The sequence below is a fragment of the Alligator sinensis genome, unplaced genomic scaffold, assembly GCF_000455745.1.
Source record: "Alligator sinensis unplaced genomic scaffold, ASM45574v1 scaffold436_1, whole genome shotgun sequence".
Lineage (NCBI taxonomy): Eukaryota > Metazoa > Chordata > Crocodylia > Alligatoridae > Alligator > Alligator sinensis.
Window position 1 is genome coordinate 309,713 of NW_005842172.1, and position 24,770 is coordinate 334,482.

Sequence of the window (24,770 nt, forward strand, 5' to 3'; positions counted from 1 at the left end):
TTCTTGCTATTCTTGTGCATATCTGGCAAAGGTGTATTTCAAGCATTGTCCCTTTTACAAATCTTACTGTATACAATTTGTTTTTTTGATTCTGTTTACTTCACAATGCCCTTAACTCACAGGTAAGATTAATTAACTGATTTTTTTCCTTTTGACGATGAAAACTGCTGTATAGGTTCCAAGTTAGTTTTTAAGGTTGATTTTTGTGTATAAGAGTGTTTTGTATTTTCAGATCAAGAAAATGTAGCTTCTGCTTTCTTTGCGTATTTAATTGAAAAAAAGCTTTTATCTTTTCACAGATGCATTAGTATATATTAGTATGTTTAACTGCTTGAAGAGTATGAATTGTGCAGATTGGTATCTGAGGCCTGCCTCTTGGACACTTGATGTACGTGGTACAGAATTGTATAGCAAGCTGGTAGAATAGAAAAGACAGTCAAGGACTTAGTCATGTAATTCAAGAATATATTGAATTCTGAGAACATATTGAGTATTTGGAGGGCAGGAGCTTAGAGGCTTATTTTGAAAAAATGAGCGTTTGTTGGAGAGCGAGAGAGAGACCCCAGAAGGGGGAACGTCTTAGAATGTACTTATTTTTGCTGAAATATTTAGTTGGCAGTAACAAAGATTTTTCGAAGAGTGATCCTGTCTGAACCCAATTTGTGTTTTTGAGCCATTTTCAGAACTTGGGTATGCTGATGAAAATCAAAGAGCAGCTACTGAAGTACAATAACATTAAAAATATTAAATAAATATAGTTTACCTAATGAGACAGAGAATGTTGGTCCATTATTATTATTTAAATATTCAAACCTTTTTGCATTGTTCCTTCTACCTTCACCAAGATGGATTATAAGGGCAACTTCCTCTTGGTTCAACCTTTCTGCGCGAAACTTTTCTAATTTAAGGTTCTGATTTTCAGAGATGTTCAGCGCCTATTAGTTCTTTTTGAATGCAGAGAAGAAACAGTAACTGCATCCCTGAAAATCATCCCCCCATCTATGGTTGAACAGAATGAAGATAATCAGATGTAGCCAGCTGCATAATTCAGCACATGTTGCTCATCTCACTGAGCCAAAAATCAATTAATTGTACCTGTAATTACAGTTTGTCACAAAAATTTTGTGATGATACTTCTGGAATGTTTTATAGCCTAATTAGGAACAAAATGTGTAATTTACCAACTGCTACATTACATTCTCTTGTTCCAAGTGTGTGTTTAAAAAAAAAAAAAAAAAAAAAGTATGGAGGTGCCCCAAGTGATTGTTTGCTGCCGAGACTTATTTTTAGCAAGAACTTGGCCAATGTAACTCTGAATCCAGTGGTATTTCTGCTTAATAGTTAAATGGAAAGATGTTTTGTTGATTCAACAGTGAAAATGTAGTGAACTAGTATTTTGATTAGACTGTCCCTATAATTGTGCCTTTTATTAGGGGCAGACAACATTTATTGAGAAGCAGTGTAACATAGGTAATTAATTGCTTTTCAGTATTTGTTTCTGTGAAAAACATGATTTATGAAGTGCATGTTTAATTTTTTTTCAGTTTTCCTACACTATTTGTGGGTCTCGTTGCTTTCTGCTAAAAGAAATTTTGGGCAGGGTCATATTAATTGTTTGGTATTTAAAAGTCACTGCTTTTTATTGATATTTTTAGGTGGTATCTGATCATATTGCCTTCTATCGTCTGCAGCCTACGGAGGGCAAACCCCATTATGCTACAGAACAATCATAAATGTTTTAATATATTCTCTTTAGTGGCTATTAACTATCAACTGTGGCCCTCTGCTCTTGCTGACAATTGGTTGGTATTGTTTGGTTTTATTTCAGAACCCGTCTTGAAGAACTCCGAATGTTCTTGGAGAACGAGACCTGGGAGCTTTGTCCTGTTAAGGCAAGCTTTAGTATTTTACAGCTTCATGTAAGTACTACCATCAGCTTTTCAAACCTTCTCTCTACAATAAGTTTAGGCTGGCTGAGAAAGTGGAGGGATATATAAACTTGTACAGGATTTGTTTTGCGGGGGGAGGGGGGAGGAAGCGGGCAGTTGGGTTAACTTTACAGAAGAATTGAAGTGAATCTTTTTTTGAGGAGATTCACTCAATTCTTCTGTAAAGTTAACCCAACTATTTTAAAGCTTATCAGTGAATTCATTAGAAAGGTAACATTTCTACTTTAGGCATAGCAAATTTTAGATTTCTTCATGTTAGCCTATATTTCATTTAGTATTTAATTACTGATTAAATGTTTAATTAATTATTTTATTCAAGAAGAAAATGAATAGAACTGTTACTGAAGCAGAAAATGTGAATTAACTAAACTCAAATTATGAATTTCAGGCCAACAAGTTAAAAATAAATGCTTAAAGGTAGTCATCCAATAAATGGCCTGCTGTTCAGCACTTCTGCATGCTCAGTAGTTCCCATCAAATGTGGGTTTCTTTTGGCACACATTTTGCAAAACTGGGTCTCATGGTCCTGATTCAAGAAAGCAGTAGTTCTTTAGTAGTTTCCTGAATGAAGTGCCATGGAAAGCAAGTGAAGAGGTTGCTTTTATGCATTACTGAATTGGGAACTATAGGTGAGATACATAAAGGAACTGGGGATGAGGACATGTAGTGCTTTTGTGTCTAAAATGTAGATACTGTGCCCCAGGAATGTAACTGACAAATGTGCTTTAGGTAGTTAAGTTCCCTATATTTTAAGTGGGGAAAATTGAGGCACCTAGCATTAGAATTCACAACATTGCCCATGCTGAGCATGGGGATATGGAACCATCCAATAACAAATTCTGTAAAGATGGGAATGTCAGAAATCCTGCCCTGCCAGACTTAAACAGCAGCTTTAGACCTCTTTGAAGCCCTAATTAGCTGCCCATGTGAGCTGGGGATTCACTGCTTGAAACCTGGCCTAAGGTGTCTTGCATTTGGGATTGTGGCCATTTGTTGGAAACTGTGGGAGGGAAGGCAGGTAAATCACTTTCCTAGGAAATGAGACTTGCATTCTAGGTCCTTTTTTCATCTTGTGGATTTAAGCCCACATATCCCATTTCCTCAGGAAAGGGCGCGTCCACACATGCTGATATAAGGCTCCTTAGCCATTTTTAAGGTGCATTAAGAGTGTGGGTCTATACGTGCATGCCCTTAATGCACCTTAAAAATGGCAATTTTAGCATTTGTGCCTGAATCTGATACCTGCAAAAGCAGGTATCAAATTTAGGCATGAATAGCTAAAGCGCCTTAATGCATGTGTAGACATGCTAAAGCATATTAACACTGTGTATATTGACTGATTTGGGACTAAGTTTAGTCCCAAGTCAGTATGCACACCACGTTAATGTGTCTTAGCACGTGCGCATTAGGCAAGTGCGCATTAAGTTTAGGTGCACATAAAAGCACATGTAGATGTGCCCAAAGTGTCTGAATGAGCAGCCTAAAGGTTTAGGGTGCTCTCTGCTCTTCTTGTTGAAGCAGAATGACCACACAGAAAAGAAGATAATGGGGCAGGAGAAAGAACAAGGAAATGGCAGCCTGACTCTATAGATAAGTAAAGACAGCCCTCCCTTGCTCATACTTTTGGTATCAAATAGTCACTGAGGCATGCCTAGGTGAAAGGTCCATGCAGAAGCACCTTTGGCACTAGGAACTAGGACATTTTCCTTCTCAGACGTGCCTTCTTCACTCAACACTCAATAGATTCCATAGTCATGTTCCCTCTTGCTTGTGTTCCTCACTGGCCCCACGATTTTTGCACTCCCTTCTGGATAGGGGTCCAGTTTCAACAGGAGGAGTAGAGGTTGCTCTCAGCCAAACCTAGCCCTTAGTTTAATGATTCTAAATCAGGGAAATCTACTTATTTGGAATTGCCTACATAACTAGAGCTATTGCTACAAATAACATGTAAGATTTGTTATAGATGCATGAAGTCAGTGTTGGAGTGGAAAGGGGAATAGGATTTTCCTATTTGTACATAGGTGTTTCCATTTATTTCCCTGCTTTGTACAGAAAAACAGAAGATGAGTAGGAATCTTTCATAGAACAAGGGAAAGAAATGCATTTTAATAGAAAAATGTAATGGTAAAACTGTACAATGGGGGGAACTCCAAAACATCTGATGGGCCTGGAAGTTATTCATTTGAATTTTTTTTAAAGAAATGACTAAATATGAAATCCCATTTGGTCAGAGCACTTTGATAATCTGTTCATTCTCAGCTAAATTAATTCATGTACATGTACCATTCAAAGAAAGATCAGTAGAGAGACTTTTTAATAACTAACATTTCTGGTGTTTTCGATTTAAAAGATATAAGCCAGCCTTTTAAGAAAAATGATGTGTAGAGATAAAATCGTAAATCCTTATTTAAGTCCAATTTGTAAATGTATCATGCATCCATGGAGCCCAATAAAACTGTAAATACTTTTTAACAACATGGAAAAAATTTACATGAAGCTTATATGAGGATATTGCCAAAATTATTTTTATATTAATAATTAAAATATTCCTGATAGAGAATAATCTTGAACTATTTCATAGCCTGTCACTTGTGGGAATTTTGAAATATGTTCCTTCCATTTGGGTTGTATTTGTACAGCTTGATATTTTGATCCCGTTCTTCTTCTTGTAAAAATACAACATTAATATTTGCTAAAAGTATTCTGTTTAGTTTTAAAAAGTGAATGATTCTGTAATGAAGGACATAGTGTGGGGTAGCCAGACAACAGTTCCTAAATTGGAGTGGAAACCATAAGGGACTATATAGTAGGTTAAGCTGAAGTCAATGTAAAAGTCTGTATTTAAAGAAGAACTAAAGTCCTGCTTGCAAAATGCTAATAGCAGAGAAATGATCAACAAATTCATCTTTCCATCATTTATTTGAGAGCTGAAAGGCATATGAGCTCTATATCAATATTTAAACTGTTACTGGGCATAATAATTGTTCTTTATTTTTATTAATAGGAGTTTAAATTCATGGAGCAGTCACGTTCACCATCCATGTCACCTAGTAAGCAGCCTGCTTCAGCAATTTCTACAACAGTCACTTTGTTTGAGCAGTATTGTAATGGAGGAAACCCATTTGAAATTCAAGCCAACAATAAAGATGAGGAGACAGAAGATGTACTTGCTTCTAATGGGGTATGGAACTATTCATAAATAAGGAGTAAAACTAGCTCTGATTAAGTGAACATGAGATACAGCATCTTTAAATGATCTGTTATCTTGTGCATCAGTGCAAATGTAGAATAACTGCAGTGAACCAATAGGTCCTGAGCCATTTTACTACTTTAATTAGGTAGGTTACTTTGTTTTTAATGATCAAAACCAGAAAGCCAGGTTTCCTGTGGAAAACCAGATTTGTTTGCTTTGCAGTGGATCAATATTTTTCTTTCTAAGTCAGATGTTCCTGAAGACTAGCAAGCCATGCTCTGCTTAGAAAAGAAACAGAAAAGTGGTAATTTATCACAAGGCAATTAGAACCAATGTACTTGACTTCCTTGGTAGAAGTACACTTGGCCTTGTTTAATTTTAGAAAGATTGGTTGGCTTCTCTGCCTTGTTAAAAAAAAAAAAAAAAAAAATTTTTTTATCATCTTTATGTGAATTTTACCATGATTTCCAAAGATCATATTTATGTGAATTTTACCATGATTTCCAAAGAGAAATGTAATAATTATCAGGTACTGTTAAAATATTATTTTCAAACATTGAGGGTCATTCTGGAATGAGATTAATTGGCATAACATTTAGTATTTAAAGTTTATTGTGATTTTCACCATGTTTTACATTTTAATTAAAAGAAAACTTGTTTATTTTTATATGGTTTGTATTATGCACTTACTATGAAGTTTCTAACATTTCTTGTTAAACACAATTTTGACTTAACATACTTTTGTGCCATATACTGTTTTCTCCCCAACTCCTTATCATAAAACCCATGAATAGTTTTGCTCATACTCTTCCTACCAGTTATAAACCTGGCAAGCTTAGATTTAACCATGCATTTCTGGTCTCCAAAAGAACAAAATGGAACTGTATTGGCATTCTGACATGTTGCTGACTGTCTGTTGTCCATCTTTTCTGTTCACTGACTGGTTGAACTTGCACCTCTTTGTGCCTTGTAGCTTATTTGAACTGCCTGGTTAAATTTCAGTCATTTTTATTTTTCCCCCAAAGGCTTCAAATCAGAATTTTTGCTTCATCTGTTGGTTATAACTAAGTATTTATTGTAATAGCCATATTGTTCCAATCTACAGCATAAATGCAGGGGGTTTAAAATAATAAAAAACTTCTGAAAATAGCTATGTGTAAATGGTAACACATTTGTTCTCTGCTCTTCAAAGTACTCAAAGTCATTAGAACATAAAGTAATACATCCAGTACTAAGTACTTTATGATGGGGATGCTATTTGTTGCATACTAAATCAGTTTAACTTTGAAAGTAGAGTAACATGATTTGTAAAGACAAATCACCCTCTGAGTTTGCTAATGCAAATAGCTGGATATAATTATGATTAGCAAACAATATTGCAAAATATCAGAAGTAGTGCTTTGGTTAGAAGTTGAATTTGTAGGCTTTCAGTGTTATGCTTGTGATAAAAGAGGAATTTCCACTATCTTCTCTTAAATAATAAAGGCAGATTGACTTTTTTCTGATACACAGAGGCAGCACTGGGAGCAGAGTGGAGCGGTGGTGAAATTTGGGGTAGATGCAGCATTCTCCCAGCACCACTGGTGTCCCCTCCAAGCCCAGCCCCTTCTGAGAAGAGCTCCGTGCAGCCCGCCCCGCGCAGCTCTGGGGGGCACACGCCCCACTGTGCCCTCCTGGGGTGCAAGCAGTGGCAGTAGCCACTTCCCCTTCTCCCCCTCGCAAGCTGTGGCTTCGGCCCTGTCCCTGCTCTGCCTGAGCAGCCCCTGCCCCTGCTCTTGCCCTGTCCCTCAGAGTGTGTGTGCGTGTGCGCGTGCACACACACAATATGTTGGAAATCTTCTATACTGAAGCACTATTGTATTTGGAATGTTGAATTTTGTGGTAAACCTCACAACCTGGATGCCAGGAGTCATATGGGTGTGGTAGAGATGCTGTTGAAAATAATGGAGAGTAAAGCATGCCTTGAATTTCTTACAAGTGTGTTTCCCTTTACCAGTACTTAGCTGTTTATGAAGGTTTAAATCGTTTTAAACTGTAAATTTGACCTACTTAGAATGAATACGATTTAAAAGCAAGTTAATTTATTTAGTCTGTTACAAAAACCCTTGCTCACACAATACAGGTGTCAACATTTGAGTCAAAGTATGTACGATATTTTTACAACCTCTGCAATTCTTCCCTTTGATTCAGAGGTGGAAAATTTGGGGATACCAAAACTGCCTTCAGCTCTTGACTGCAGCTATTCTGTGTGAGAAGTCCAAGTGCTATACATTCAAATAAAATAAAACTTAAACTTCAAATAGCTTGCTGCTCTGTAGTGTCAGTTTTCCACACTTTAATATATGCTGTTTCCTGCCATTTCAGATCCACCAAATACCAACACTTTCAGTTCTTCTGCACACAGCTTCTGTTTCTGTATTAAGTCCAGATGATCCTGTTATCTGTGTAATTATCGTTCGCTTCTGAACCTTGATAAGCTATTGGCCTTATTGAGGATGACCCGTAGCAGCGAGTTCCACAGCTTAGTCAAATGTCACATCCAAAGTAATTTGTGTTTCGTTTTAAATTTGCCACTTTTTAAGGGGACTTTTCAAGCATCACTGCAATTCCACCCTTTTAATACTATCTAGGACATTTTGCTTTCAGCATGAGGTGCTGTCTGCTAATGAAAGCCTATCAGATATTCAGTTCTATATGAAGTGTTAGGCTATGAATAAAAAAAAATTAAAATAATTGGATATAGACCTCACTGTTGCATGTGTGATTCTTCTTACTGTGGCACAGGTGCACATTCCGTGGTCTAAGGCTTGGAGTAACCTATATGTCCATTATAGCGTGGTATTTTGCCCCTCTAAGTTAATTACTTGTTTGGTTTGAGTATCTGCAGCAGTGATTCCTCCCTTTATATTGCCAAATGGCATGGGGGTTTGAGAAAAGAGCTCATCTCCTATTCCCAAAACAAAGGCAGAATTTGCTGTGGCTGCCAGTACTATAGAAGAGCAAGTTTCAAACAAACAAACAAACAAAACCCTCTGTAGTTTGTGTTGGTATAGGCCTCCTATGTGTTTTTTATTTGGAATTATCTTCAACAAAGTCTGAGGTCTGGGGGCATGGACACATGTAACACTTAGAACCATTTAAATGTAGTTTAAACCTGAAGTGGACAGACACACAAGCCTTTTAAACTGGTTTAAATCTTCCTGGAATAGTTCAAAAGTATACATGGAAAATCAAGCACTATTTTGAAATGGTTAACTGTGAACTGGTTTGGTGTGTGAATGCCAAATATTCTGTGACACAAGTCTGGGATGCCTCCAGGAATCCCACACTGTATTGGTCTTTAAGTTGTAACTTCCTCTTCATACCCCCCCTGCCCCCACATTTTATGCTCCTGTAACTGGCAGATATGGTATGTAGGCAGAACTTTACTGCCCATTCCCCCCCCGCTTTTGTTGGCACTTTTTATCAATGAGCTGCCTTTCACTTCTTGTTCAATAAAAACCTTTCTTTCTAATACCCAGCAGTACAGGTTTCCCTCTATTTATGCTGTACATGCGTTCTCGGAGAACGGTGCACAAATCGAAGCCACTTTACAATAGAACAAATAGGGATAGGTTCCCATGGGAGTGAGGCTGGGATAGGGAAGGGGTGAGGGGAGGGGTGCTGCTCCCAGGGCTGCACAAGGCAGCAAAGCAGAGGGAACAGAGTGGCACTCACCCCAGTCCCACCTGCAGCGGCCCTGGGAGCAGCCGGTGCCAGCTGCCTGCAGCTGTTGGGCTGCACTGTGCTCCGCCTGTCCCCACTCATCTCTGTTCCTGGGCTGTGCTGTGCCCTAGTGCAGGCAGATGGTGTTGGCTGCTCCCAGGGCCGCTGCAGCTGGGGCTGGGGTGAGAGCTGCACCCAGAGCTCTGCTTGTCCACACTCACCCTAGCCCATGCTGGAGTGGCCCCAGGAGCAGCCGACATCAGCTAGCTGCCTGCACCACGGCATGGCAGAGTCCAGGAGCTGGGGTGAGCCCAGGCGTGGGGGGACAGGTAGAGCCCGGTGCAGCCCAACAGTTACAGGCAGCAGGTGCTGGCTGTTCCTTGGGCCGCTGCAGCTGGGGCTGCGGTGAGTGGGGCCTTGGCCCTTTCCCCTCCCCCCACAGACTTACCTGCTTAGGTGGTGGGGCATCTATGCTGATTGCATGAGAGTGAATTTACTTCACATATAATGAATTATGGATCTAAATATACTCATTGCATAAGAGTGAATTCACATATAAAGAACCCGCATAAATCAAGGGAAACCTGTATCTTTACTCCCCATGTGACCGCAATTTCCAGATCTTGGAAACAAGGTGATATTTTGGAATGGGTCAACTTTTTTGTGCGTCCATATCCTGGGAATTTTTGTATCACAAGGCACAGGCCTCTGCATATTGAGGTGATGGAGTGCTACTTCAGAAGTCTAACAATAGTAGGCTGCATTATTTCTGGAATGTGCCACTAGAGGGAGTTGCAGTCCTATGTATTTGTTGTAGTTAATGTGTTACATGTGTAGCAAAGACCAACTCTGTAATCCATGCGATGGTTTCCCTTTAATAATCTTAAACTGTTTCCTGTTTCCTTATTGGTAGGGCTACATAGAACTGTGGGTTTGCAAAGCTGGCTACACTGTCCTATTTTTCACACTTACGTGCCAGTCAGGTGCTCTGCGTTGAAGTGAAATCTCCACGTCACAAATTGCTCGAACTAAATTTGTGCCTGGTGAAGAAATGTGATTAATTTATTTTTTGTTTGACACTAGAAGGACAGAATGTTCTCTCTGGATAAATGGAAAAGAGAGGAAATGATTATATGTATTTTTTTCCTGGGTTGGGTTTACACTCAGTTTTATAAACAATTTAAACTTATTTTGGGAACTTCTGACAAGTGTCTAGAATTAACATATTTTCACATAAATATAATTTATCATTAGTATTTATGTTCAGTCTAATTCATATAACTGAGAATGATTTAGATTGAAATGTTTTCTTTCGCCTGTAGAAACTGTATTTTGATACTGCCTTCCTATATTTGTACCCAGTAAAGAACATTTTTAGCAGCATATCATATAAACAGTGTCTATTCCATGCAGCATGAGAGCTTAGCACCTAGGAAACTAGATAGTTGATTGCTTCTACTATTAAAAAGAAATGTGGTGATGCTATGAAATTATGGATACAAGTAGTTCACCCTTTCATTTATTCACGTTGGTAGGCATGGCCATTTAAAAGCCTTGTAAATCATTAATGGATTTGTACTCAAAACACTTGGGCAAAATAGGGAAGTATTATTTCCATTCTTACAGATTGAGAATTAGTGTGGGACTTTAAGTGGCTTGCCCAGAAATGCAAAGGCAATCTCTACCAAAAAGGAAACTAAACCCGTTTCTTCTTCATTTGACTATTGTCTTCCATATCTCATTTTTCTCCTCTGGTCCCAATATGCTTTGGAATTATTACTTAAAGGAGAAACACAATTGTATGGTGCATTTAAAAAAAAAAAAAAAAAAAAACAACAAAAAAACAGAACAACCTGGCAAGGGAGAAAATATCTGTGCGCCTGGATTCCTTAAGCCATGCATCATTGTGGCTTGTGGACTGATTTATTCTAGGGTGCATGTTTTAGCACTTAAGCTTGTAATTATTTCACGTAAACAACACTCTATAATGTTGTGTCATGGTGGCAGAGGTACAATACATCTAAATATTTTGTCAGATCTGCAGTGTAATGATAATCTGTTTTGTTTTGTTTTTCTTGTGAACATGAAGGCTAAGTACAGTCAAAAGGCCTGAGGCTAAATTGATTCAATTTTTGCAGACTAGTCTAAACTGTGTAGATTGAACCAATAAGCAAATGAAAAGACATTCACTTTTGATTCTGGAAATGCAGCTGTGTGCCTGCAGTAGCCCAGGCCAGACGCTGCAAGGTGCTAGAGCACCCCTCCCTGCTTGGCTGGAGCAGACAGCTTGGACCTGCCCACCCTGCGAGGGGAAGGGAGGTTCAAAGTATCCTGGGAAGCTTGGGGACTTTGAGATAACTTAATCTGGAGGAGATCTGGGAGAGAAGGTTAAAGCAATTTAACCTAAATCAGTTAAATTTGATACTACATCCATCTAGGTTTATCTTAAACCAGTTTTGGCCATTTTAAAAGCGGTTTATGTGCACTGAACTTTAGTGTTACAGATTTGAACTGGTTTCTGATCACATATTACCAGTTTATATGTAATTTCTGTCCCTAGCTGAAGACTTCTGTTTAACTGCATAATAGTCAGGCAACAAACCTAGCACTTTCAAATTTACATACTGGAAATTGGCAGCTGTCTCTAAAAGCAGTCACTTTAATGTGAGCCTTGATCTTTAACATGCTTATTTAAGGCTTGTATTGTAGTCAGTGAGGCCTGTGGGTACTCAGCATCTTACTGAAAAAAATTAAACTATTTTCTGGAAGCCAGTATCTGAATTTTGGGTACCAAAATTCACATCAGCCTCCTGAGTTGAAATTCAGACACTTTATTTTAACAGTATGACAAAGTTATCTTTTTGTATATTTACCGAGATGTAGTTAGGGACAGTTCATATTTTAGTGAAGTTGAGACACTGTCTTTAAGAGAGAGAAACTAATTACTAGTCCAAGTACAAGATAACTTTAGTAAGATAAGTAATTATTCTAAAAAAGTTGTTGGAGGTGCATATCAAGAAACTTGTGAAATAGTAATTACTTCTAGTGATCAGGGCATTTACACTTTCTCTAACTTTCATAATCATCAGACTACTTATTTTGAACTGCAAATTATACTTTAGCGTAACTTTAACTTAAAAGTCCTCTTAAAACAATTCACAAGGGAAGTTGAAGACGCAAATAAATACTTATGATCTATGATGTACTTCAAGAAATAAGTTTTTCCCTTAATTTTGCTACCATAAACAAGTCCAACAACTTTAACACCACCGTGATAGTGTTAAGGCTTTTAATAAATAAGACTAGAAGCAAAGTAGGGCTGGCAGGAGGTCTCACTGAAGGCCCCAATCCCGTTGACTAAACCATCCCAACCAAGCATCTGTCTAACCTGCTCTTGAAAGTTTCCAGGGATGGAGCTTCTACAGTTTCTCTAGGTAGCCTGTTCCAATGCTTGACCACCCTCATAGTCACAAAATTCCCCCTAATCTCCAAACCTAGTTTTCCTCTGCTGAAGTTTAAGGCCATTGTTTCTAGTCCTGTCCCCAACAGCCACAGCGAAAAGTCCATCTCCATCCTCTAAATAATAGTCCTTCAGGTATTTGAAGACTGATCAAATCCCCTCTCAGCAATCTGTTCTCCAGACTAAATTACCCTAGTTCTTTCAGCCTTTCCTCATAAATCATGCTTCCCAGGTCTTTGGCATTTGTCCTTGTTGAATCTCATTTGGTTGATTGTGGACCACTTTTCTAGTCTACCCAGGTCATTCTGGATCTTAGCCCTATAATTCCACACAACTTGGTGTCATTTGGTGCAATTTGCTAATTTGCACTGGATCCAACCATTCAAATAATTAATGATGATGTCAATGAGAATGTCATGACAGAGTGTCAACAGCCTTGCTAATATCAAAGTATTGATACTGCTTTCCTCCAGTCTACTGAGCCTTACCATAGAAGGAAATTAGGTTGGTCAGGCATGCCTTGCTCTTAGTGAATTAAGCTGTATTTTCAACAAAAATCATTTTTAAATGTCTTTATTCTATTAAAACACAGGTCTATTAAAAACCATTCATCTTTTTCTTCAAAATTGATGCACTTGGCACACAAGAATAATTTTAAAGTGGGTTTTTTAACAATTTGCTATTAATAAATGTTTCTATTACTGAATTGTAACTGAATCATAGCACATTATATTAGAATAAATTATTTTAATCCAGCATATTAATTACTTCCTCAAATGAGTTCAATAAATTAACTCTCTATGCTTATTCATCAAGCCCAGGATCAATTGTCTTCTGAAATGATCACTCTTATTTAATAGAGATTTTCATTATTTTGAAAATGTAGTATGGTATGGGTCTTCTACTAATAAGCAAGGAACTTACTTTTTCACTCCTCCCCTCTCATCAGCCCATTTGTTTCTTCTGTGCTGCTCCCATTACCTGGGATTCCAACCTTGATGCTTAAGAGATATTTAAAATGTACTACTCCTTTTGTGTTAACCCATTCAACTAAAAATAGTAGCAAACCTCATTAAAAATATCTACAAAATTAAGTTATACCTCAGGACCATTTCATCCTTAGAATTTTCCAGAGTCTGCATATCTTAAATTTTCTCTGTTTGCACAGTCTACTTCATAGGAGTCAAATTCTTTGAGCTGCCTTATCTGTTGATTCTGTCTGTAGTGGGAATTGCATGCTTTCATGTGTCTTCTTGCACAGGGTGTCTACAGGGCAGTATATAGGTTCAAGCAAAGCCAAAGGGAAAGTGTTGGGTTATATTCATCATTGATAGAATATGCAGGGGCCTTTTGGCATATTCCAGTCCTGAGGTGCCAGGTGTAACTGTTCAAGAGCTTTGCTGGGAATTGGGTTTTAGCCTAAGGCTTGGACTTCCCTGTCTTTTGTATTTTCTGCATTAGGACACAGTAGTCTGGTGAGGAAACTAATTTTCTTACATAAGAAGTTCCTAAAGCACCCAGATTTTTTAACAGTTTGAGAGTAATTTGTTAAACATATCAAGGTTAAAAGTACTTTTAGTAGAATAAGTATTTTCCTTTATAAGGTCTTCACATCTCTTGACTTTTCTTTTTTCCTTTAAACTATATTTGAGGCAACTAATTACTTTCTTCATAGCAGGTAAATGTTATAGCAGTTACCAGAAATATATGTTGTAGCCATGTTGGTCTACAGGCAAAAGGAATCAGAGCTCATGGTAGAAAGAATTTTTTTCTTCAAAATATAGTGGCTAAAAAGATAGCACAGCTCTAGTTTGCTCAGGTGAAATATTTTATTTTGCTTCGGTCCTACTACCTAATAGTTTCATTTTATGTACCCTAATGCAAATAGTTCAGGCAGTTGAGGGAGTCAGTCGACTTAATGGATCATGATTCTTCACTCTACAGATGTTAGCGAGTCTTTCTTCTTTACTGGTCGCAATGTTCTACTAATCGAGCTAACCCTTACTTAGGGACATTTTGCAATCTGCTAGCTGCCTTACTTAGCTTCTTCCGCTCTTTAGCAGAGATTCTTTAGCTCTTTTCAAAATCATAGCTCCAACCACGGAGACCAGTCTTCAGCAGCAACTAGGGATTCATCTTTAGGAAATGGGGGGGTGAGGGGGGAGTAGTTATTCAGCTGAAGATTAAGCTCTGCCTTTGCTCTGTGCAGCCATAATACTAGAAAAAATATTTTTTGTCTTCATTCTGCCTTTCAAAGACAAGGTGCATGTAATGTTTGGGGGCATATTGTATGTGAGAAAATAAGATATTTGTCAAATATCTGTAATGCACATGCATATCATGGATGACTATTATTTTTAAAATTGTGATACACAAAACCTTGAGAATCTAGACATTTGATGTTTGTTTATTCTTATACTTAATAAATGTGGTAATAGACAATTTTTAATGTATCGAGGGTAAAGCACTCAAATGGTGCTGTTAGTGGCAGAACTAAAAAGTCATAAAAAAATCATTGATTTTTTTTTTAAAAAGAACACAAGTGTTTGAGGATATAATCGAGAAAGTTAATGCTATTATGTTTTGGTTTTTTTTAGTATGAATCTGATGAACAGGAAAAGAGTGCATATCAGGAGTATGACAGTGACAGCGATGTTCCAGAAGAGCTGAAAAGGGATTATGTGGATGAACAGACAGGAGATGTCCCCGTAAAAAGGTAACTTGGGGCCCCCTCTACATGTGCAGGCAAAGGCATGACAGGATCTAATGCGTGATCTATTCAGTTGTGCCTCCTGCCATGCCACACGTGCATGGCAGGAGGTGCGATTGTGGGATTGCCCGTTAGATCCCATTACACTTTATTGCCTGTGCAGGGAGAGCCTGATCCTGGGCTCCCCCTGCACAGACAAGAAGTGAGCTCCCACAGCTGGGAGCCCCCTCAGTTGAGGGGTGCCCTATGTACCCCTGAGCCCTGGGGATGGCAGCTGCAATCTCCCTGGCTCAGGGGCGCATGAAACCCCCAGGCCTTGGGATTGTGGCTGCCATGATCCCTGGGGCTCAGGACTGTGCAAAACCTTGATCCTTGGAGCTCAGGGGTTTTACATACCCCCAAGCCCTAGGGATCACAGCTGCCTTGATCCCTAGGATTCAGGGCTTTCATGCTGGGTATGGTGCACCCCTCTGGCTGGGGGCCCTTTTAGCTGATGGACCTCCCAGCCAGTGGGGAGACCTTGCTACATGTGCAGATTTAAAGCTGGTAGCAACCAGCTATAAAGATAGTACACATTTTTCAGGTCTAACTCTATAGCTGGTTGGAGCATTTTATTGTGTGATAGCTACTCTGCGCGTGTGGCTGGTCTCCAGGTAATTGTACAATTAACTGGTGAATTGTTTAATACTTGTAATGTATAGAGGGGGCCTTGCTGGAAAAAAATTGTATCTCTCTTTCTCTACTTTTAACCTTTCCTTTATTCTAAGAATTTAATAGAAACAAATATTAGCTATCAAATAATCTGTTATATCATCCCCACAATTAGAAAGGTAGAGAACATATTTCTCCAAACAGGGCAAACCTTCAGGCTGTTTATCATTGTCCAAAAAAGAAGCAGTGAATAGACAAATTGTGAAATACGAGGAAGGAGATGGAGGACTGATGATTAAAGCAGTCAAAAGTTAACTGAAGGCTTGACCTTGCTACCTTTTAGTAAACCTAATTCCTGTTCAAGTCAAGAATAATTGTTTGCAGAGATATGACTGAAGTCTTGGCTTCTAAGTTTCAGTTTTGAACAAAACCAGTCACCTTTTGCAGATAGGCATGAGAGAGCACTGTAGAATTTCCATATATGTATTCCTTGAAATGTTTCCATAGATCAAATATATCTGCTTATAATTTCAAATATTTCACTGTCTCTTACTTTTTTAATATAATACCAAGTTTGGACTATATAAAAAGAAAATTCATTTCCCCCTAGGTACTATATCAAGGTGGAAATTAATTCATACCCTAAAAAGGCAGATATTATTTATTGCGGAGGCCTACAGGAGAACCAGAAAATTGCCACTCATGTAGAAAAAAAGAAGTTCCTTCTTCAGGGAAATCATTCCTAAAGTAAAATATTATTAGTTCACTTTTCCAAATCACATAACTTATGTAGTTCCAAAGACATCTGTAGAACCAGTACAGTAAGATACTTAAAGGAATAATAATAAACATATATATATATATATCTGTCCTATTTATCTCAATGTATACATCCTGTGAAATTCTTATCTTTCCTTCAGCAGTAGCACATTATTTTGTGAAACAGCAGGCTGCATTCTGTTTCTCCACTTTGAATTTTAAGCAGCTTTTTAATTTCCTCATGTTTACCCAGTTATTTGTTCTTATAAATAGTGCAGTTCAGCTTTAGCCCATTAAACCTCACAGCTTTCCTGATGACTTTGCCTTCTTTTAATCTGCTCCACTTTACATGTGGGGAAGTTAACCAGCGTGGTTAATTTGCTTTGCTAAAGCCACAAAAAGAGTCAAAGGTAAGAAGCCAAGAATTCTTGTCCCAGCTCAGTGTTCAATTAGATGACTGCATGTTCTCATGCAGTTATCTATTGAAATAAATAAAATACATGCTTCTCTTTAGGTATAACATACTGTGCAATAAGATGCACTCTTTATTTCCAATTTATGTTGTACATTATTAGACGACTGTTGGTTTTGATCTTTTTTTTAATTAAGCATTTCTCGAGAGACCCTGAAAAGCAGGAAGAGATCAGATTATAGCCTCAACAAGGTGAATGCCCCCATTCTGACAAACACTACACTGAATGTAATAAGGCTTGTTGGTAAGTAGAACGGTATAATGACTTAGATTTTCTTTTTTTTAACAGACTTGTAGATCATAGAATAAAATACGGGCTGTTTTAAAGCATTTTAAAGTCCATGTTGTTAGAAACCTTCTTTTAAAACTGTAGTTCCAAAAATGTTTTACAAAAGTCAGTTACAATCATAAGGCTAAAATCTTGTGAAAAAGTCTGACATTTTTATTCAAAACAGAAATATGCACTATTTTATAAATCTGTATAATGGTGAGTTGTTTGATAAAAGGTTTAGTGCAGAAGGTTAATGGGCATAACAAGAGGACAGCACAAATCTTTGTGCAGGCATGGTTTTCGTTTTGTTTTTACTTTTTTTATACAGATGTGTTTTGCTGGACTGAACATTTTTTATTTGAAGGCAACTTAAGACTCTCTTTTTTTTTTTTTTTTGGCTCAAATGCGCACACATGATTTGTATCATCTTATGCTATGCCAGGAAGAGGTGTCTGAATTTTCCATAGTTGTTTTCCATAGTTATATGAACTATTGGTTGAGAAGCTAATTTTGATAGTTCAAATGTCTTGTATTTTTAAGTCAAAATTTGTACATATCAGGCAGCCTGAAATTGAGTTATCAATTCATAATATAATTAATGAACACTGTAAACCACACTTTTAACCATTAATTGGATATGTTGACATATGTCAGATTGGTTGGTGATTTTGGTCAAGTTTTCTACTAGATGCCTGTTCACATCATAGAGAACAGCTTCATGAATGATCCTAAATATGTTCACGTGTAATGGGTGGGTTTTTTTGGAAGCCTCAGTAAAGGACTCTGCTCTGATAGAGCACTCTAAGTTTTGCTTGAGGCAAACTGTAAAAACTGTGGGTAGGGGGCCCTGGAGGGGGAAGTGGGATGGGGCTGCGGGCGGCTCATGCGTTGGGGAGAAACAGGTTCCCCGCCGCTCTGTGCATTCCCAGGGGGGCAGAGGGGACCTGTGCATTCCCAGGGGGGCAGAGGGGACCTGTGCCTCCCTGGGAATGCACAGGTCCCCTCTGTGGGCGCAGGCTCCTGCCTTGCTGCCCTCCCCCCAGGGCCTCCGCAGCCCAGTGGGTGCAACCCAGTGCTGTTTGCTGCTGCCAGCTCCGTGCTGCCCTGGCATCCTGTCCCCTTTGCTTGTGGCAGCAGCAGGGGTGGCAGCGTGGAGTTGAGCCCCTCACTGCTGCCATGCGCACTGGGAACATGTCACTAGAGCAATGCAGTGCTCGCACCAGAGGCAACTTTCCTGCCTGGCCCCACTCTGCCCTGCAGTGCTGGGTCACACCTGCTAGGCTGCAGAAGCCCTGAGGGAGGGCAGCAGGGTGGGGAACCAGAGCATGCAGTGTGGCCCCAGCCTGCACACAGATCTGGGGGGCATGTGTCCCAAGGGCTGTTGGGAGCTTTTCATTTTAATCAGTTTTTGTGGGTTTTATCAGAGAATTTGCTTTTTTTTTAATCAGGGAAAACCAGGATCCCTGCTTATAACAATATTAACTCTAGCATGTTATTCATTGTACTAATAACAAAGTATTAGTATCATGAGACTACATTACAATAATTGTTTGTTATTTTTAACTGTGAAGTGGGAAAACGGTGTGTGTACATGTTATGTGGATGAGCATGAAGTGGAGTGGTGAACTTTGAACTTTTGCAAGAGTGCTTTTCTGCAGTTGGTTTGTAGTATATTTATAACTAGTTAGTTTAATAAAATACGACAATTGCTGAGGAAATGCAGGTGAATTATTTTGTTTAGAAAAATTCATTTAAATTCACGTGATGGCCTATTTTCCCATTAGAATTTTTTTACCACATAGACATGAAGAAATATGCTTACCAGTTTGATTTATATTATGTACTGTTATGACTCATGTCTTCTGGGGTATTGATGTACAAACTAAACATCTGTGTGTATGTTTTGATCCAGTGCATGAACCACTGGATGGATTATTAGTTATTTCATGTCTGTTTTATTTTAAGCAATTTCATCAGACCTGCAAATCTGGACTGACATGTTAGCCTTCTTTTATGTCTCAATTTTTTTTTCTTGCCCAACAGAGGAGTGGTTGGAAGAATACTTTGGATTTCTAATCTTAAGGCTGAGTTATTTGCTTTTATGGATTCTAGTCAAACCTGTAAAGTTATATAAATATTTTGTTGCTCGGTGTTCTTTTCTTCCTTCCTCCTTATTTTTTAATTTGAAAGGTTTCAACCGTAAGCAATGTTTTATACTAATCTTAGAGCAGTTGATAATGGCTGAACCTGCCTACATCTGCATTAGCTAAATAGGATTGGATGGCACCTCTTGGATTGTTAGGTCCAGTCCCCTGCCATTGCAGGCAGTATGTCATAATTCCTTCCCACATTGACCCCATTCTGTCCTAAATGCAGTTAGTTTTTTTTTCCCCTAAGTCTTCCATTTAGAAGACCGTTTCAGAACAGTAAAATTCTAAAACCCCTTTTCCGATTTATAGCCTAAATGTATCCATTTACATGTTCTTGTGTTAGCATTGTCTTGATCTTGAAGAGCTCTTCTCCCGCTTGTGGTATTTAGCTCCAAATGTATTTATAAACAATAATCATCTTGTCCTCACCCTGGTTTTGTTAGAATCAGCAAACAAAGATTTTATAGTTTCTTGTAAGGTATGCTCTCCACTCCCATGATCATCATACCTGTAACGCTTCTCTGCTGCTGTTCCAGATTGACTAGAATTGTATGGAGCATGAAAGCTTATCAGTGCTAGTACAACGATGTGAATATTTCCTTATCGCAACTGGAAATACCTTTATTGAGACTTTTTAGGATCTTTTTTGTATTTTTTACAGCTGCTTCACATTAGCAGGTTGTGTGACTGACCAGTATCTTCATTTTTACTTATTTCCAGCTTAATATATACTCGGCTAACAAAAGCTAGCAAACATTTCTGTTAGTTCCCAAGTGCATGACCATGCATTTGTAGTATTGAATTTCATTCCATTTCTGTTATTTCACTCAAAATCATCCACTTTCTTCTGTAAGATATTCTGATCCTCCTCTGCATTGACACAGTGCCTTCAATCATCAGTATATTCCCATTTTTTGTGTTCAGGTCACTACTGAAAATATTGATAGTGAATGCAACTGGAAACCTCTCTCCAACTGGTTACTTTTCTTTTTAGCATTACTCCGTGCCTGTCCCCCATTAGTCCTTAAACTATGTGGCAGGCACCTTGATCTGTAGTATTTGTTACTTGTTCTCTTGAATCATCTCTCTATAACGTGAAAACCAGCACCTTGTTAATGACAGAGTTACATGGCAGTGTGTAGCACTACTCTCCGGGTGATCCAGGTTTTCGTTCCAAACCCCTATACTTGCTCTGTAGTCCAGAATGTTGGAAAGTAAGTGTGTCATATCTTTTAATAGCAGCATTTATGGCTAAATAAGAGGATGGTCTTAGCTTCTTTGCTTTTAGGATAATGGCCACAGTTGTAGATGTCACAAGCATGGTTTTTGTACATTTCTGCTGGATTCTGGATGCATAGGACAAACTGAGGAATGAAGAGGTATTTTGCATTAGTTAAGGGCAGTTGCAAAATTGATAAACATAAATGGTTCATACTGCTGAGGATTTGATCTAAAATTTAGGTCGTTAATAGACAACAAAATTTATGACTTTTCTATTCTGTGACTTTTCCTTTCCTTTGCATGGCATTGTGTTGCCATTTAAACTACTTCTAGACTGAAGAATTTTTTTTCTTTACATTTTGGCAACTAATCTATTTACCCTTATTTTGGTGATTTGAACCATTTTGTGTAAATTGAGCCAACTAATACTATCATTTAGTTATTGCAGTTGAAAGAAACAAAACAAAAAACTATGATGTGATTGGAATAACACATAGTGGGACTTAGTGGGATAATTCACATGACAAGTACTGTCCTGGATGAGTACAAACTGTTGAGGAAGAACAGGCAAGGGAGAAAAATGGTATGCTCAGTATGAAACTGGAGATCGGCCTATTGAAAGTTTCTGTGTTAGAGTTAGAAGGGAGAACAACAAGGATGATGTCATAGTGGGTGGCTGCTATAGACCACCATAGCAGGAGGATGAGATAAATGAGGCTTTCTTCATACAACTAGTGGAAGTTCCCAGATCACAGGCCCTGGTTCTCATGGGGGACTTCAGTCGCTGATTTATCTGCTGTACAGTAGTGTACAGGTAATCTAGGAAGTTTTGGGAGAGCATTGGAGATAACGTCCTCTTGCAAGTGTTAGAGAGACCAACTAGGGGCCATGCTCTTCTTGACCTGCTGCTCACAAGCAGGAAAGAATTGCTGGGGGATGTAGAAAGAAGTGCACGGCAACTTGGGCAGCATTGACCATGAGATGATCAAGTTCAGGATCCTGAGAAAAGAAATAAAAGAGAGCAGCAGAGTATGGACCCCAGTCTTCAGAAAAGCAGACTTTTGACTTTCTCAGGGAATTGATAGGCAGAATCTCGTGGGAGGCCAGTCTGAGAGGAAATTAAGTCCATGAGAGCTGGCTGTATTTTAAAGAACCTGACTGAGGACACAGGAACAAGTCATCCCCATGTGTGCGGGAAGGATAACCAATATGGTAGATGACCAGCTTGGCTTAGCAGAGAACTCTTTGGTGAGCATAAACACAAAAAGGAAGCTTACAAGAAGTGGAAGCTTAGACAGATGACTAGGGAGGATTATAAGAGCATTGCTCGAGCATTCAGCGATGAAATCAGGAAGGCCAAAGCGCAGTTGGAGTTGTAATTAGCAAGGGATGTGAAGGATAACTAGAAAGGTTTCTAATAGTATGTTAGCAACAAGATGAAGGTCAGGAAAAGTGTGGATCCCTTGCTGAACGGAGGAGGCAACCTTTTTCAGTGCCTTTTGCACCTCAGTCTTCACAGGGAAAGTTGGCTCTCAGACTGCTGCACCTGGCAGCAGAGTTTGGGGAGAAGGTGAGCAGCCCGCAGCAGTGAAAGAACAGGTTAGGGGCTATTTAGAAAAGCCGGACATGTACAAGTCCATGGAGCTGGATGTAATCAATCCACAGGTGCTGAGGGAGATGGCTGATGTGATTGCAGAGCTACTGGCCCTTATCACTGAAAACTTGGGGCAATTGGAGGAGGTTCTTGATGAATGGAAAAGTGCAAATTTAGTGCCTATCTTAAAGAAAGGAAGAAGGACAATCCAGGGAACTACAGACCAGTCAGCCTTACCTCACTCCCTGGAAAAATCATGGAGCAGATCCTTAAGAAATGCATTTCTAAGCACCTAGAGGAGAAGAAAGTGATCAGGAACAGTCAGCATGGATTCAACGAGGGGTTGACCAATCTGATTACCTTCTTTGATGAGATTACTGGCTCTGTGGGTGTGGAGAGACCAGTGGATATTGTATACCTTGACTTTAGCAAGGCTTTTGATCGTCTCCTACAGCATTCTAGCAATCAATTTAGGAAGTATGTGTTGGATGAATGGACTGTAAGGTGGATAGAGAATTGGCTGGATTGTCAGGCTAAATAGGTAGTGATAAATGGCTCAGTGTCTCACTCTGGCAGCCAGTATCAAGTGGAATGCCCTAGGGGTCAGTCCTGGGGTCGGTTTTTGTTCAATATCTTCATTAACAATCTGGAAGATTGCGGGGAGTAGTAGATGGGCTGGAAGGTAGGGCAGGGCTAGGATTCAGAGTGACCTGGACAAATTGGAGGATTGGGCCAAAAGAAATCTCATGAGGTTCAACAGGAACAAGTTGAACAAAGTCCTGCACTTAAGATGGAAGAATCCCATGCACTGGTACAGGTGCAGTCAACAGTGTGCTCTTGTTGTCATGGAAGTTAACAGCATACTGGGCTGCATTAGTAGGAGTGTTGCCAGTAGATTGAGGCAAGTGATTCTTACCCTCTATTCTGCACTTGGTAGGCCACATATAGGCTAAGTCCAGGCAGTCAAAAAACTCACAGCTGAATTGATTCATTCTTTGCAGGTTAGTCTAATCTGCAGAGTTTCAACTGATAAGCAAATGAGCATACAGGCATACAGGATTTAGGAAATGTACCCACATGCCTACAGTGGCTCAAGCCAGAGGCTGGGGGTGCTAGAGCATGCTTTTGCCCCCTCTCTGTTAGAGCAGAGGGGGCAGCCCATGCTCTGCCTGGGGGGAGGGGTGGAGATGGGGAAAGTAGTAGCATTGAATTCATAAAAGCTTGAACAAGAATAGTTTTTTCTCACTGAAAATTATAAACATGGCCTAGGAGTTCTCTGGGATTTGCAGTCCAGCATCAGAGACACAGAACTCCACAGGGTTGCCCGTTACTTTCTCTTTCTGCCTCGAGGTGCCTTTGGGATTTGTTGTCCACTGTTGCAGCCAGTATTAATTAAGCCAGCAGGTCAGGGCAGGTCCATACTCTGGGGAAGGTGAGTTTAACCCCCTCCCTGGCCCCAGACCCCAGCCAGGGTTTGCTTGGAGGGGGCAGTGAGCAGCCAGTGAGCCAGCCCTCGCTGCACCAGCTAGGGAGTGGAGGGGCAGGGCTGGCCTTGCTCTCTGGAACAGACAGCACAGCCCAGTCCAGGGCTGGAAAGCATGCTGGGATGCTGGGGGACTCTGAGTTAACTTGAAGCAGGAAGGGGTCTGGAATAGAAGTTTCATAAGCCAGTTAGACCTAAATCAGTTAAGTCTGATACTACATTCAACCAGGTTTATCTTGAACCAGTTTCAGCCATTTTGAAACAGGTTTATGTGTACTGAATTTACGTTGTGTTACAGGATTAAACCAGTTTCTGATCACTTAAACCAGTTTATGTGCAAATTCTGTCTCTCGCCCTGGAGTACTGTGTTCAGTTTTGGGCCCCCTACTACAGAAAGGATGTGGATGGATTGGAGAGAGTCCAGCAGGGGGCAATGAAAATGGTTAGGGGACTAGGCCAGATGCTTTATGAAAAGAGGCCAAGGTAACTGGGCTTATTTAGTCTGCAGAAGAGAAGACTGAGGGGGGAGATTTGATTGTAGCCTTCAACTACCCAAAGTGGGGTTCCAAAGAGGATGGAGCTGGACTGTTCTCAATGGTGGCAGATGACAGAACAAGGAGAAATGGTCTTAATTTGCTGCAAGGGAAGTTTAGGTTAGATATTAGGAAAAACTTTCTTACTAAAAGGGTGCTGAAGCACTGGAACATGTTACTCAGAGAGGTTGTGGAATCTCAATCCTTGGAGATTTTTAAGGCCTGGCTCGACAAAGCCCTGACTGGAATGATTTTGTTAAGGCTTGTCTTGCTTTGAACAGGGGTTGGATGAGATGACCTCCTGAGGGGTCCCTTCAAAGCCCAATTTTATATGATTCTTTGAAAAAGGAATTAATGACTACACTAACAAATCAATAAACTTCAGAGTTCAGCAACTCAAAATTAGATAGACTATCTAAGAGTTTCTATAATGCCAATCCTTGCAGAATCTAAGTCATGTTTTGGTTCCAAATAATCCAGGTATACAGAAGAAATTATATTAGTTTTATGGTTAGTAAACTTATTTTATCTTTTTTCAAATAGAAGTGTGAACTTTACTTAGTGCAGCTTGATAACAGCATATACAAAGGAGTTGAAAAATTGACATCCATTTAGGGAA

The 24,770-nt window shown here is 39.3% G+C and overlaps 1 protein-coding gene across 1 annotated transcript in view; it reads left to right on the forward strand.

Annotated features, from left to right (window-relative positions):
- VPS50 (VPS50, EARP/GARPII complex subunit) overlaps positions 1 to 24,770 on the forward strand; it is a 155,193-nt gene that overhangs the window by 79,480 nt on the left and 50,943 nt on the right. The window contains exons 17-20 of the mRNA XM_006025893.3: positions 1,829 to 1,919; positions 4,954 to 5,130; positions 14,905 to 15,023; positions 17,037 to 17,143. Of these exons, the coding sequence (XP_006025955.1) occupies positions 1,829 to 1,919; positions 4,954 to 5,130; positions 14,905 to 15,023; positions 17,037 to 17,143 (494 nt within the window). The remainder of the gene's footprint in view (positions 1 to 1,828; positions 1,920 to 4,953; positions 5,131 to 14,904; positions 15,024 to 17,036; positions 17,144 to 24,770) is intronic.